Consider the following 16,593-nt stretch of genomic DNA (forward strand, 5'->3'; position numbering starts at 1 on the left):
ACAAGCAACAACAATGTGGAAGAAGATCAATTCAGTGGTACACACTTTACAGTAATTTACTATATGCAAATTACCTGGAAATTATTCAGTCTAATGCCTAAGCAGTACAGTGGGAAGTTTTCAGATTCTTTCACATGGTTTGCACTTTGTAATGCAACATACAAATCATATTATCTTCCCTTTACCATTATAACTCTTCAGTGATTTTTAATTTCTTAATGTGCTAAAGAAAGAAGAAAGCTAGGAGACCTACAGGAAAATTCATCAGCATGTGACCATTAATTGAGTGATGATTTTGAACACTGTCCAAATTCAATGTGTGAATTAAATAATTGTTCATTTAAGTAACTATAAATATACAATATATCTGGATCTGAGGATTTCAGAGCAATTTACAAGTTTTGAATCTCAGTGCATTTCTATAAGAAGTTCAAAACATACAGCTATGGAAATTTAAAAAAAAAAAATTTAAGTCTGCTTAGCAACTGAAGAAGGAGGAGGGTCGAGATTTCATGGCTTGGGAAACCTATATGATTTACAGAATTAATATATTACTGAAGTCTTTAATATATCTTGAGTTGACCTTAAGCTGTGAAAGATGTGCCATCCGTTTTCTGAACAAATATTAGCATAGGATAATGGAAGATCATTTTATGCTGTTAGCTCCTTTTCTATGGAGCTGAAGCCAAGAGGAGTCAGCATAATTAAATTTGCCTGAAGAAAGAAAGGTTATCAATAAAGACATCTTACCACAAGCACAGAAAGGGTGCTTGGGAAGAGTAACATGTGGCAGTAATAAAGGAAAGTTGGACAGTAGAGTCAAACTCAAACATATTTTGTGGCAAAGAAGTCAGAATTTTCATGGAGTTCCATAAGAGAAGATGGCAAACAAATCTACATGGAGCCCTGATATGTATCTGCTCCAGAGCTTAATTCTTGCTCCACAAGATCATAGAATTGTTTAAGTTGGAAAAGACCTTTAAGATCATTGAATACAGCCATTAACCCAGCACTGCCAAGTCTACCACTAAACCATGTCCCTAATCATCACATCTACACATTTTTTTAATAACTTCAGGGATGGTGATTCAACCACTTCCCTGGGGAGCCCTTTCCGAGGTTTGACAACCCATTCCATGGAAAAACATTTTCCTAATATCCAGTCTAAACCTCTCTGGCACAACTTGAGGCCATTTTCCCTCATCCTATTGCTTCTTACTTGGGAGAAAAGACTGAACTCCACCTTGCTAGACCTTTCTTTCAGGTATTTGTGGAGAATTTTGTGCTCCCTGACCCTCCTTTTCTCCAGGCTAAACAACCCCAGCTCTCTCAGCAGCTCCTCATAGAACTTGTGCTCCAGACTCTTCCCCAGCAACACAGCCCTTCTCTGGACATGCTCCAGCTCCTCAGTGTTTTTCTTGTAATAAGGGGCCAAAAACCCAGCCCAGGTTTTGAGGTGTGGCCTTATATATATATATATATATATATATACTGACCTCAGTGCTCAGTATTGAGGTACAATTGCTGCCCTGGTCCTGCTGGTCACACTATTTGTGACACAGGCCAGGATGCCATTGGCCTTCTTGGCCACCTTTCCAGCCACTCTTTCCCCAGCCTTTAGCACTGCATGGGGTTGCACCTGTGACCCAAGTGCAGGACCAAGCACTTGACCTCACTGAGATTTGTAGTCTTAGCCTTGGTCCATAAATCCCTCTGCAGAGCCTTCCTGCTCTCCAGATCAACAATCCTGCCCAACTTATGTCATCTGCAAGCTGACAGAGGGTACCCTCCATCCCCTGGTCCAGATCATTGATAAAGACATTAGACAGGACTGGCTCCAGTCCTCAGCCCTGGAGAGCACCACCAGTTGCCAGCTCTGTTGACCACCACTCTCTTAGCATGGTCATCCAGCCTGGCTTTTTACTGAATGAAGAGTACAGCCATCCCAGCCATGAGCAGCCAGGTTTCCCAGGACAGTGCTGTGGGAAATGGTGTCTAAGACTTTACTAAAGTCCATGTAGAAATATCCACAGCCTTTCCTTCATCATAATGTTGATCATCTTGTCGCAGAGGAAGGTGAGGTCAGTCAGGCAGGACCTGCCTTTCATATCATGCTGGCTGGATCTGATAACATTCTTGTCTTGTGTGTGCTGCATGATGGCACTTAAGATGATTTGCTCCATGACCTTCCCCAGCACCGAGGTCAGACTGATGGGCTTTACCCTTTTTCTGACTCATCTTCTACCTGGCATCACATTGGCCAACCTCCAGTCAGCTGGGACCTCCCTGTCTGACCAGTAAATGATCCTCCACCACCTTCCCCAGTATCCTTGTGTGGATTTCATCCACATAAATTTGGATGGATCTAGGTGGTACTGCTGACCATTCCCCATGGATTATGAAGGCTTTATTCTGCTGTCTGTCCCTGTCATTCAGCTCAGGGGGCTGGGTACCAGAAAAAGACTGGTCTTATTACTGTTACAGACTGAATAAAGAAGACATTATGTACCTCAGCCTTTTCCTTATCCTTTGTCACTGTGTTTGCCCCCATGTTCAGTAAAGAATGGACATTCTCCTTAGCTCTGTTGCTGTTGCTAATGTATTTATAGAAATATTATTACTGTTGTTAGTAGCAGATGCAGTTCTTATTGGGCTTTGGCCCTTGTAATTTTTTCCCTGCATAACCTCATGATATCCTTGGAGTCCTCCTGAATTGTCTGCCTCTTCTTCCAAAGAAGAAGTTCCTGAGTTCCTGCCAAAACTCTCTGTTCAGCTAGTCTTCTTTTCCCCGGATCCTTTTTTGGCATGTGGCACCTGCCTGTATAATAAAGCCTCAATCTTGGCCTTATTATCTTAGCAGTGCAAGATGGTCCGGGAGCCCAGTCCCTCAGAGAGACAGAGTGCCCAAAAGCTCAGCTAGCTCGTGGCCATCACCACTGGCTACCCTTTAGCAAGCTTGGTGATTGTCAGCTCTTTAGTGATATCAGCTCTCTTTAGTGATATCAGCTCTCTTAGGATATCAGCTCTTTGCTTGCTATGGTAGGGTGCCCTTGGCTTGAGGCTGCAGCAGATGCAAGAGAGGAGAAGGAGTGCCCTGGTGTTCCACAGCGATGGTTTATTGCGGGAGAGACCATGAAGGTTCCAGCGACAGCTCTTCTTCTGTCGAATGGGCTAAACCAGGCCCTTTTATAGGGTATGGGGGGATCCAAACCTGACCAATAGTAAGGGTTAGGTAAAATAGGGTTACAGAGATAAGCTTTGGGGTGGGGGGTCATTGAGACAGGAACTTATTTTGCTGTCTCATCCTGACTCAGCAGTTCCTATTGTTAAGTCTCCATTCTCCGTGGAGCTTTCCCAAGCTCCATGGGGTTTGCTACATGCCTGCTCCTGTGTCTGTAGGATTTCCTTCTTGAAGGCCTTCTTGGACTCTGTTGCCCCAAGGTAGAGGTTTTGGTGACCCGCTTCTTTACTTCACCAAGAACCAATAATTTAGCATTTGGTGATCACTATGCTGAGGATGGGCCTAATGATGTCCAACCATCACATCCTCCACAGGTCTTTCTGCATTCCCAAAAAACAGGTCCAGCATTACCTTTCCTAGTTTGCTCCCTCACCAGCTTTGTCAGGGAGTTATGTGCCCCCATGTTCTAGAAATGTCCTAGGCTCTTTCCTCTTTGCTGTGCTGTGTTTCAAACAGACATCTGGTAAGCTGAAGCTCCCCATGAAAACAAGGGTGAGTGATTGTTAGAGCTCTCCCAGCTACTTAGAGAATATTTTATCTGCCTCTTTCTCCTGGTTTGGGGTCTGTTGCAAACTCCCACTATGATACCTGCCTTGTTGGCCTTCCCCCAATTCTTACTCAAAACCATTCAACCCTATCCTCACCATCACTAAGCTCTGGAGAACCAAAACATCCCTACCTCCACTGAGACAGCAGACTGACAGACCCTGCTAGTACCCTGTCTCTCAGGCACTGGCACACTGCTCTCAGACTTCAGTGAGCCTTGTTTTATCCCTTTCTCCCTTCAAATCTCTTTAAAGCTCTTTCAGTGAGCCCTGCTAACTCCTGTGGAAAGATCTTTTTCTCCCTTTGAGACAGTTTTGCCCTGTCTGTTGCCAGCAAGCCTGTGGTATTGTTCTCTTTAGCTATATCCATATGTATAACATTTATCTGTATGTATACGTATATGTATATATATGGTAGCCTTTATCTATATTGATGCTGTTCAGCAATTGGCCTGGCCCCAAGTCAAAAATCATATACATTATATCAGCTGTTTTGAACTCCAAAAAATACTCTGAGTAGTGAGTAAGTTCAGGCATCTTGCATCCTTGCTTTTGCTTTATTCCTTTTAACTCTTTTGTTATAATATAGGCTTCTCTGGGGAACCTTGAATAAGCTGGAGGTAAAGATTTACTGAGAGTGACATCCAAGGAGACTATAAGAGAAGTCACAAGTCCACAGGATCACCCACTATGTGTTAAGCAGCAATTGCTTTTGTGTACATGATCACATATTATTTGATGTGGTTACAGTAAGGCAATCCCTGCCCACAGTGAGAGGAGGGATGCAGCCATGCCTAGTTCATAATTTGTTTGTCTTGCATGTCTTTGAAGAAGTTGGTTGGGAATGAAAATAGTTACAAGATGAAGTGTAGGAAAAGTTGTATCTCAAGTCTTTTAGGCAACAGAAGGTGGGAACTGTTTTAGGAGTGTAAAACAGTTGGTCTGTTAGGGTATCTCATTACAAAAGGGTTAACAGAGTGCTGAAGAATCATACATATCCCATGAAGGGAAGGACTCTTTTCCCTTCAAGAGAATCTCACCTGGTGAGACTGGTACCAGAGAATTCCAACACTCAGAAAGTGTCCCACTGGCTGAGCTGTTTCACACCAGATTGCTTCACTTCTTGTCCTGCCTGCCACCCACTAGGATTATTTGTCCAAGATCGGAATTGAATGGTGTCGTGCTGAATTTAGTGAGTCCTGTGTGGGGGATGGTAGCAGAGAGGGAATTGGAATGTGGTGTGCAGATGTGTGAAGGTGAGAGTAAAGCTTATCAGCTACTGGTTCCAGAGGGTGGTGGGCTTTTCCTTGGTTTTTTTCCTGACTCTGCTGGTGAAGTCATCAGTTGAACAACCTCAGTTATCCAGCCATACGAGGTAAAAGTACCAGATCACTACATAACGGTGTGAATAACTTTAAATATTTAAAAATATGACAATTAAACATAGGCCTTTTTGGTGAGCTGCTCTCTGGGTGGCCTCTATTAAAAACCTCTTGAGACCCCAAAACCACTTTCCTTTGTTGCATAATATTTTTCTTTTGTTTTTAGTAAACCAGGTTTGAACTGGCAAATTTCTGTGAAGTCCTGTAGGCAATTTATTATTTAAAGCAGACCTGTGAAGTTGTGCTGGTTTCAGGAATGTCTTGAGTCATCCTCCCTCTGCTGACCTACTGTGCTGACCCAGCACCTGAGAAGGACTTGACAGCCCATGGGGACAAAGGAATGTTCTGCAACTCTGCAGAAAGGCAGGATAATCAAAGCTCATAAGAACAAAGAGTGATGTGACTGAAGTTTGTGTTGCAGTTATCAGCCAAGCAATTCAAAAGAAAAAAAGAAAATAATCCAACAAAATCAGAGCATAGACTTGAATGCACAGCAGCTGGTGACCTAAAATGGTAACCTGCACTAATTGTGCTCCTTTGGTAATGGCATATGGTTTTCAGCCCAGAGAAGAAGGCTCTTAAAACTGTTTCTCTTTTTTTGAAAAATTTGTCTTGATACTCAGGTCAAGAAGACCCTGTAAGAAGACAGCTGTTCTAGGACCCTGAGAGTGAGGGGGCAGCACACATTGCTAGTGCTGTACCTGCTCTGCAGAGGCTTTTGTACTCTGAATATTGCTCGCTTCACAAATTAGAAATTGCATTAGTGGTGTTGATCAATTTCCATGGGCATATCATTCCATGTGCATATGTCAGGGTGCTGAAGTTCTTATATTTTGTTGCTGTTGTATGCTATGTCCCCAGCTTCACAGAATGCAGCATTGCATTTTTAGCCAACTTTATTCTGTGAGCTTTATAAAGCTTGGTCTCTGCTTGCCTGCGCCTGTATTTTAAATCTGTGTAAAATCCTTAAACTGCCCTACATATAATTGTAAATGTAGAGATTACAGTTCTTTTTATTCAGTGCCCATGCAGATGTCTGAAAGTGAGTGCACTCTCAGAACCCTCCTTTCAAAACTGTTTGTAGTCATACAAAAGATGAGTAACACTTTAGAGGATAGAGAACCTCCAGCCAAAATACTTTCCAAATGACCTTAAAGTGTAATTTATCTTATTTTGCAGCTAACTATGGACCAAATCCAATTTGCAAAGGTTGCTTATCTTGTTCAAAGGATAATGGGTGCATCAGATGCCAGCACAAGTTATTCTTCTTCCTGCGAAGAGAAGGGATGAGGCAGTACGGGGAATGCCTGCACTCCTGCCCGTCAGGGTACTATGGACTGAGAACGCCAGACATGAACAGATGCTCAAGTGAGTTATTTCTTCAACCCTTACACTCACTTTTGTCAGAAGGCCATAATTTGTGGTTGGTTTTTAAGATGGTATGTTGTGAAACACATTTGTATTTTCACAGATATCTCAAGATCATCTTAAATTTCTTTGCTAAAGAAGGTCCCGGCTCATTCTCAGATATTTAACATTCAGCAGATTAACTAGTTGATGAATTGACCTATTTTTTATTGTTATTATTATTAGTTTAATTAAAGGGGTAATTTAGGGAAAAAATGTATGATTCACACAGATACTCCTAGTTTTAAGAAATAAATTCCCACTATATGAAAATATAAAGGATTTAGAATAAATTTAACATGTAGGTACAGGTCAGTATAAACAGTAATATATGGGTGGGCTTTTTGTCATATTTTTTGTTCCCACACAAATTTCAGGTGACCAGACACCTCACACCAGACATGCTTTAATATGTAAGTGTTGCAAATTTAATAAAACAGATGTACTATTAAAAACAAACAAATAACCTTTCACTTTTAGTGAAACATTTTATTTGGAAACTTGCAACCTGCTAATGTGCAACAAGATTCCTTGTTTGCATGTTTGTGCCTAGAAGCACAACTATTAAAATCCATGAGTGCTCTGGTATCTCACATTATTTCACCTCTGTCTGGCAGTTGTGCTGATTTGTATTGATTTTTCCATATGCTCATATGTGGAGTATTACCCATATGGATTATTAATCACTGCTGTTACCTCTTATTCCTATTTAGAGGGAGAATGCTTTTGTCATAGTCTAACCAGAATCAGGTCACCTGACATAAGAACCTGAAGTGAGAAATAGCTTTTCTTTTTTTCCTGCAATAATCAAGTGTCTGTTAAATGTGTGGCACCTTTCCCCTCGTGCTGTGCCGTGTCATTGGGAGCACAGAGTTGTGAGAAGGTGTGTGCTGGTTTTCACATCACACATCATCTTGAGACTCACATGGGGTCACTCAGTGGCAGTCTGGCTGGATGAGGAGCACTTATGGCCATGCTTGGACCTGTCCCAAGCTATCCCACCTCTTTCTCCCCATTCCCTGCGTGGGCTCCATGGATATAGTGTTCCCAACTGCTGTGTAGTATTGCAGAGTGCTGCCTAATCCCTACCAGGTGGTTAAGTTTTGATCAAAAATTAAATGAGACAGTATATGGTTTATGCATCCATTCTGTAAAGTAATTTAGAATCTTGGCCTTAGTTTTCCTAACATGTTTTTGAATTCAACTTCTGCACTTGAAATCTTTCAAAACTTGGCTGTAAATACTTCCCCATGTAAAAATGTTTTTGAATATATTTGTAGGTTTAGGAAATAGATTGATTTGTTTCTATTAGCCTGTACTGTGCTTGTGAGAAAGGCAAAGTAGTCTTATTGGCAGTATTCTTTAGTTTCTTGAAAAGAAAAAAATAGAGAATTTAATTGCAGAAGGTCGAGGGTGAATTCAAAATAATATTTATTTTGGTTTTACCACTTATGGAACTTGGCTTTTTCCCCTGAATTACAGGATTGATTTTGAAAAGCATAAATGCAAGTTCTGTCTAACCCATACTGGCATGTGTTGAGCACTTGATGTTTACCTCATCCTCATGCCTTTTACAGTCTCCCCCTGTAAGAATAATGATGCACTTGCATTTATGGACCAGTCCTGGTTCCCCTCTGATGATTATTGTATTGCATATTTTTATGTTAGTGTAACTGCTAACTCTTTAGACATCACTTCTCTTTTTTTCTTGGTTTGGTGATCTTGGTTTGCACATATGAAGCATTGTGGACATACAGACATTTTGTCGATTGAAGTTGAGTTGAAATAAACATCCTTAAAAACTGAATAGGTTTCTTCCTACTTGCTCTTCTTAGGTATGCTTACAGATTGGGTTGCTCAGATAGTATTGTCTCAGCTAAAATTAACAAAAATTTTGGCTATGTTAAAGTCCTTATGGGAGTTACAGGGCTTGAATTACATAAGCTGAAATAATTTCTGCCCTAATAATATCTTCATAGGCACAAAAGCTTTTAAGCATTTTTTACTGGAACACTCTCATTTTTGTTAGAGAAGTTATAGAAAATATTTTTTATGGAAAAAGTTGTCTTGATTTTAAAAGCCAAACATTGTCAGTGCCAAATGTAACACAATGAATACCACAGCCAAGTGTAGCATCTCTAAAATGATGGAAATTTTGGATTTCAAGACGAATTTACTTTTCTGCATGTAAGGAGTATGTGTTCCTAGAATTTGCTAAGTGGTTCTAGACTATTTTTCTAGTAACAGTGAATCATGAAATTTGAGACTGCTTGTCTCTAGAAATCAATGTAGTTTCCTGCTGGATATGATTTCCACCTTGAACACTGCAGTGTGAGAATGCAGTCCTTTTGGACATGAACTTGGAAAGTGTTGAATCTCTCCTGTAGAAGAATGCCCAAGAGATGAGTAACACTTTGTTAATTTTCCAATAATTTTTAAATAATTAATGACTTTGAACTGAACTGCTCCAACAAGACATAATCTCATGAGAAAAAAACAGAACTGAATTTAAAGAGTAAGATGAAACCTATCAGTTTGGTGGTTGCACTGATTAATGTATTAAGCCTGTCTTGAACCTTTCAACTTAGTCCACAGCCATAGTAACCTATATAATTTTAGGAGGAGAAACCACTCAGAGATTAGAAATTACAGCTCCCTTCAGCTTTGGTTGACTGTTTGTTTAGGTTCTCCCTCTTTCTCCTAGGTGGACCCAACATTGTAATTTCCCCTTCCATTCACCTTCAGTAAAAACAAGATAAAGAGAAACTTTTAAACAAATTGAGCATTTATTAAACACATGTAGTTAATTCAATGCAGTAAGAAAGGTAATGAATTTTTTAACAGTGTTACAAAATAGCAGGACTTTATGAATATGCTGTTGCTTGAACTATACTTATGTAGTATAGTAGAGCATATGACCATTTGAGACTGTTGTAATTGCAACTGTAGCAATCAGGGGGTTCAATTACAAAAAAAAAAAAATAGCACAGAAGGTGTTGCTGGTCAGTGACAGATCAGTGCAGTGCCAGTGGACACTTCAGGATGGCAGTGTGAAATTGGATCACAATTTCACACCAAAGCTGTTCTAGTGAGCAGCAGAGGGATGGGAGCAGGAGTTGAAAGGAGTGAATGTCATGGAGTTGGGAACAGTCTGGGCATTGGTGAAATTGTAGAAGAGTCAGGTTGTTGTCACTCCTAGTTTGTCTTCAGCTACAGTTAAATTATCATTATGATTAGCACTCAGTAACCCTAAGCATTATGATGAATATCACTCTGATGAATTAATATATTTATTTCAGATTTCTTACAGTATTCCTAATACTCTTACAGTATTTTCCCCTAAATTGCATCTGATACAGATTAAATAATATGTCTTTCATGTTTGGAGTAGTTTATTTTCATAGGAAAAAGATGAAAATAAACTGTCTAAACTGTCTTGGTGGAAATCTCCACCCAACCTTCATCCAGCCTTCACTCCTCCCAACCTTCACCTACTAAAGCTTCTGAAAGATAGTTATCTCAGGGACTCTGCTGTGAGGAAAAGGAAACTGGCATTGAAGGTAAAGCAGAAAATACAAACAAGATGGGAGTTTTGAAGTATGATCAAAACTGAAAGAGGATTTATCCATTCATTGAATGAATGATAGTTTTATGGAGGGAATCCCCAGTGCAAAGTGAGGCCAGCTTCCACCCGCCAAGCGTGTCTGTATCATGTCAAACGTTAACTTCTGTTGAAAGTTTTTCCTTTAGTCCCTCTTGACACACACAGAGAAAATTTTAGCGTGTTACTCCCAACATGTTTTTTGAAAGCAATGGTTAAAAAGTTGTTTAAAAATTGTTGTGTCCATTGGATGTGAGGGAGTGTTGCAAGATGCTGATTTTTCTTGCAATGTTCTGGTCTGCATCTTGTGTTGGGACTATGCAATTTGTAAAAACCCTGATTTCTTTTCAAGTGTCTCAGGTGAGTGGGCAAGAGGCAAATGTTTTTTCTGAATATTTTAAAATACACAGGATGTTTGACTCAAGCATTACATTTAATAAAATACTTGCAGTACATCTTGAGTGTAACAAACCAGATTAGCAATTAAGTATTAAGTATTGTGGCACATCTCCAGAGCAGCTCACCTGGTTGGTTTTGCCTTGCAATTCATTAATCTAGGAAAGTGATTTTGCAGAATTGCTGTGTAGACATTGATCAGGATCCTGTTCTTTAGGGACTGGTTTAACCCTTGTGAAAAGAAATTATAATTCTAAGGAATTTCCTATGACCCTAAGTGTGGACAAGAAGCCCAAGTTGTGCTGCTATATGAACTCGAGTTCTAAAAGCCCCTTTGGAGAACGCTGGACGCAGGATTTGGTACATTCAGGTTATGTGTGGTTGTGTCTAAACAGAGCCAGCAGAGCTTATCTTTGTCAGGGCAAGGCTTCAAACTGATCCTTACATTCCTTTTAACCAAGCAAAGGTCAACACCACTAGAAATATACATTTTTCTTTTCATTCAATCTGCTTAATTTTTTGCCCAATGCCACAAGAAATCTGATTTAAAAGCCTCATATTTCCCTAATTGCTAACAAAGGATTTTACATAACCACACACACACACACACTGTTTAAGTATTGTGGGATGCCCTGTTTTAGCCTGCTGAAGTTCAAGAATAAATATTAAAATCTGTTTCATAAATATTGGCTAAATTTAAAGTGTTGATTGGTGATATTTACTAATTGCTATTTCAGAATAGTGACCTTATGGTTTGTGCTTATTTTTCCATTATAAAAGAATGAAGAATAAATGAGTGACAGAATTACCAAAATTATGATTATATTGTTGCATAACATGAATAAAAAATGCTTCCTGCTGTGGCTTCAGATAGCTGAAGAAAGGATACAGCTATTGTCGCTTATTTAATTTTGTTAGCTGAAGGATTAGATTTTTAAGAAATTAATTGTAAAATGATCATTACTGTTCCAAATATAATGGCTTATATGTCTTAATCTGTGGAATATTTTTTCCCTGGTATTTTTTGTAGGTATGTCTGGTATACATATGATCATTAATAACTAGCTCATTTCCAAGTTGACATGTTTTAATATGGAATAGGATATTTCTGAAAAGCCTACACATGAGTCTGTCACCTATTGCAGGTCATATTCCTCTTAAATTTTCTGAGGAATACAATATTTCATAAAGATAATAGTTGTTTGGTTTGGTTTATTTGTTTTTTTTTTTTTTTAATTTTTAATCTATGCATTATGGTATATGTCTCCTAGTCATTTAAGAATGGTTATTTTTTGTGGAATAAGTGTCTCAGTAATAGAGAGAAGTTAAATCCAGCAAAACTGAGGCTTCTTGCACATGCATATATGTAGACACAGGCATCAGATACACTACATGAAAGCATCCACTCAGCTATTCATAGGGTCAACTCATAAAAAGAAAAAGTATCCTGCTTTCAGTGATAAATTATAAACTGAAGACAATACATATAAAACATGCATACTTCCCAAAATAATTTGTTACATTTCAGTTTCATCAAAATTACTTACACATGAAAATAATTTATACTGAACATTTTTCCTCCAAAGAGATATCATTAACTCAAATATAATTAAACTAGGGGTTTTATCTACAGTTTGATTTAGAAAAATAAGATTAGAAGGACATGGAGGAAAATGTGGGAAACATGGTTACCTCTAATTTTGTCTATATACCAGATGGATTTCAGGATGACAGAATTACAGCATTTCTGGCTTTGCTATTTTATTACTTTGTAAGTCCCTTCATTTTCAGTCTTACCCTAACTTTGCTGTCTCATTGTTCCTTATGATCCTTTTGATTTAGGATGCAGAATAGAAAACTGTGACTCCTGCTTTAGCAGAGACTTTTGTACCAAATGCAAAAGTGGCTTTTACTCGCACAGAGGCCGCTGCTTTCGAGGATGTCCCGCTGGATTTGCAGCCTTGGAAGAGCTTATGGAATGTGTGGGTGAGTCAAGTAGCTCTTTGGCCAGGTGGCCATATTTAAATATGGCACTACTTCGTGATGATGCTTAGTATTTCTTATCAGGAAATATTCAGTAAGGAATTATTATTGATTTCTTTACTGATAATACTAGTAAATTTTTCCAAACTTTAAAGTACACTTCACTGGGAATGTCACTCTCTCTCTCTTGTGCATCACAAAGTTCTGCCCTCTTAACTGTAAAATCACCTTTATGAAGATTTTCAGCTTGGAATTTGTAAGATTTTAGGACTTGTGTCAGAACAAACTCTTTCTTTCAAGATTATTTCTTGCATTTCATGATGGAGAGGAGTTGGAAATGTGAACTTCTGAAGTGTTCAAACCCAAGTGACAACCAAATAGGATCTATATATTAGATAGAAGAAAAGTCAATCTCATTAGCTTAGGAGACTTTTTGAATATTTGGACTGCCATAACATATCAAACATACAGTTCTATATTCTGGTTTTTTTTTTGGTTGGGTTGATGATGGCTAAAAAGATTCAGATTCTGTAAGAGATTTTAATTTTGTTTCTAGCTTTTTACCTGCTAATGGTAAAACTGTCAACTGTTGCTTTCTAACAATGTACATTGCATTCTAATTTAAAAAAAAAGAAAAAAGGAAAACAACAAAAAAAAACAAAACAGAAGAATTGCTCACTTGTGTTTTCTTTTGCTTTATCAGAAGGCTGTGAAGTGGGTCAATGGAGTGAGTGGGGAACTTGCAGCAGAAATAACAAAACATGTGGATTTAAGTGGGGCCTGGAAACGAGAACAAGACAAATTGTGAAGAAGCCAGCAAAAGACTCAATACCATGTCCAACCATTGCAGAATCCAGACGGTGTAAAATGGCCATGAGGCATTGTCCAGGAGGTAAGTGTAGCCCATGCCAGAAAAATCTTTATGAGCTGAAGGACAAATTCTGTCTCTGTTCTGCCAGCCAAGGCTGAGAAGCAGCAGTAGTACATCAGTCCTAGTCTCTACAGAGAGACACCAGGGAAACACTCAGCAAGGGAGCAATTAGTCCTTCAGCAGACAGTGAAACTGTGTTTTTCCTGGTGTGGTACTGAGGGTTTTCCAAAGAGGTGTCTCATGGAAGAACCATAATAGGTTGCAGTTTTGAGCTTCAGCATGGAAATGATGCTGATGGTGGAAGAACTACTTACTCTGCACGTCGCAGGAAAGATTATGACTCTAAACCACTCTGCAGGTGGCACACACAGTGTTGGTGTGCTGGGTATTTAAATGAAAAGAAGCTAGTTACACATGGCATTGTTAGCTGGAACCATTAGCTGGAACAGGTTATTTGTTTTGAATATTCTGGAGCGAGGCCAAACTGTGATAGATGTAATACAAGCAGAACAGTGATAGATATCAAGATTTTCAGCTTGAGACCAGCCTATGGGAACTGCCCCAAGTAAATAAAATCAAATATCTTTATCATGGTGTTAAAAGACTTAAGTAGTGATGCTGATGTGAGAAAGGAAATCAAGTTTCAAATTTGGGCTTGGTTTTTGTAAACCCCAAACTGAAGACACATCACTACTGGAGATTTTTTGTTATCTTTTAAGTTGAAAAGTTTAACTTCTCAGGTATGGATTCTGACAACTTAAAGAGGTTTCAAAATTTGTAGGAGTGGTGGGTGATCAGCAGGTGATAAAGATGCCATTCCTTTCAAAGTCACAGGATTAAATAAAGAATGGACTTCAAGAGATCTCAAGTCAAACCTCCTGCTGGTTTGACTGTGAAATCAGACAAATAAAAAGAGAAATAAAGGGTTGAAGAATCCTGAGGAAAGCTGTAACATGATGAATAAGATAAACCTGAAACAGTCTTAGAAAATGTACATAAATAAGTTGCTTTGTACTCTGGGATTGTTGAAGATGTCTGTCTTGGCTTGAACATTCTGCCTACCAGTGTGTATGTATGTTATACATAGAGTTTTATCTTATGGGTACAGATTAAATATCTGTAAGCTTCATTTTTTGTCTCTAGGACTGCAAGTCAGTCTGGAAGGGTACATAAAACTGATTCTTTGTTATCCAGGTTGACAGTCTATGATGTACTTTCCTCCCTATCCCACTCTCTGTATTCATACACACATGGGCACACGTGGGGCTCAGTCACAGTGGTACAGGGGACATTGTACAGCACGGTTAATCTGCAACCTAAATACAATTCTCAAAGGCATTGAAGAATGGAACCTACAAAATTAATATCTCTGTAGGAAAGAAGAAGAAAAGGTAAAAATGAAGGCTGATTTGGGCTGCCATGGTATGTATGTCATGGTATCTCTGAATATTAGTCAGCTGCCTCTGCATCAAGGTAGTGGTACTTACCAGTGCTTGCAGCCTGCTGAGTGATCCAGTTACTTGTAACAGACTCTGGATCCCAAATTGGGTTAGTAATCAGATCAACTGAGAAATGTTTTACTGCTGAAATGAAAGGAAATAAAAAGGGCCCATTGACAAGTTCTACTAACTCTCCAATCAGTGTTTTCTTTCTTCTCATTTGCCTTCAAATGCAGGCAGCTTAGCTTGCAGTGGAAAATTTGAGAAAATTGCAGAATTTTTTCAATTCAACATCATGTGGTACAGATTTAGTCATTTTTGTACTCAGTGTGTACAAAAGCAGGTATTTTATGGATGCAGCATCCAACTTCTATAAAAACTCCTAGCAAGTAGAAATATGGATTTAGTTTTGATAATTTAGTTAGGATACAAATTATTCAAATTGTTGTAAAAAGTTTGAGAAGCATGCTTAAGTGAACTATAATATTCAAGAAGGCTGTAGCATGCTCATGTAACTATGTTAATTTGGACATTCATACCTTTTTATGTCTTATTCTCTTAAGTTGTTTCAAATTTTCTTGTCTAGCAATTCAGGTCACTGCTTAAAGATTTACATCTCAAATTTATCTTTTGAAAGGCACAGTGGCTTTCCTAAGAGTGAGGATATTTATTGGTGTCCATTGTCTAGTGTCCGTATATATTAATTGGTGTTCATTGCCTAGTGTCCATATTGTCTCTGTATTAAGCTCCATGATCAAAACTTTGGTTTTTTTTCACCACATATCAGGAAAGTTGTTGCTGCAAATACAAATTCAGTGTGGTACTTGTAGTGCTCTTTCATGGGCTTCAGTGAATCCTGAAGATTACAGTCCTGTCCTCCCATGTTGTGGAATTCTCTGCATCTGTTTTCAGAGATAAAAATAAATGTGTACAAAACTGCAGGTTTGAACTCTCCACACTGACTACAGTATTTAATACTGCTTCTGTGCCATCATAGAAAACACCTCCCAAAGTATGACCTCCTTTCTCTCTCCTAAGAAACTCCTGGGAGAATGTTAGTAGTGTTTTAAGTGCCTAGGGTAAGTCTTCCCCAGACCTGCTTATCTCTGCAAGTGAGGAAGCCACAGAGGCTGCCCTGCGTACTATCCTGCTTTTTAGAATGTTTTAATTTATACTATGTACAGGGCTGGTCTAAGACCCTGTTCCTTTATCATATTTTAGTATGGTTGCCACATTAGATACTCAAAATGTTTTATTGCCTATTTGATCACTGTGACATTGTGGGAGGCTCAGACACAGCTTACAGTTCTGGCTGCTGAGGAAGAGATTCTGAGTCTTTAAAAATATGGTGCTTTCCTAATGTTAGGAATTTTGTGACTGAACTTTTAAACTGAAGAAATAATAGAAAAAAATTGTAAGGTTAGCACTTCTGGGAGACTGAAGAACCACAATCCCCTGTAAATGTCAGTTGAGAAGCTGTTAATAAATCCTTTCATCCTAATGTTCTCAGTACATAAACTCACACAAATGTGGAGAATAAGTATTGGATTATACAGCTAAGATGATTGAAGATTGTGATGGATTAAGCTGAGCACGGGAAGTAAGGATATTTTTGGTAGAATAGGGTCAAATAAAGTGCTTTTGTCATGTGCTTTCTACTTCCGTATATTTTAAAGTTACTATTTATGGTCTACACTACAGAGAAACATCCAAAACAGATTTTTATGC

General features: G+C 38.8%; 1 protein-coding gene across 1 annotated transcript in view; it reads left to right on the plus strand.

The window, feature by feature from the left end:
• RSPO2 (R-spondin 2) overlaps positions 1–16,593 on the plus strand; it is a 105,205-nt gene that overhangs the window by 50,335 nt on the left and 38,277 nt on the right. Inside the window, 3 exon segments of the mRNA XM_054645813.2 lie at positions 6,348–6,536; positions 12,415–12,558; positions 13,259–13,447. Of these exon segments, the coding sequence (XP_054501788.2) occupies positions 6,348–6,536; positions 12,415–12,558; positions 13,259–13,447 (522 nt within the window).

Source organism: Agelaius phoeniceus, chromosome 1, assembly GCF_051311805.1.
Source record: "Agelaius phoeniceus isolate bAgePho1 chromosome 1, bAgePho1.hap1, whole genome shotgun sequence".
Taxonomy (NCBI): Eukaryota; Metazoa; Chordata; class Aves; order Passeriformes; family Icteridae; genus Agelaius; species Agelaius phoeniceus.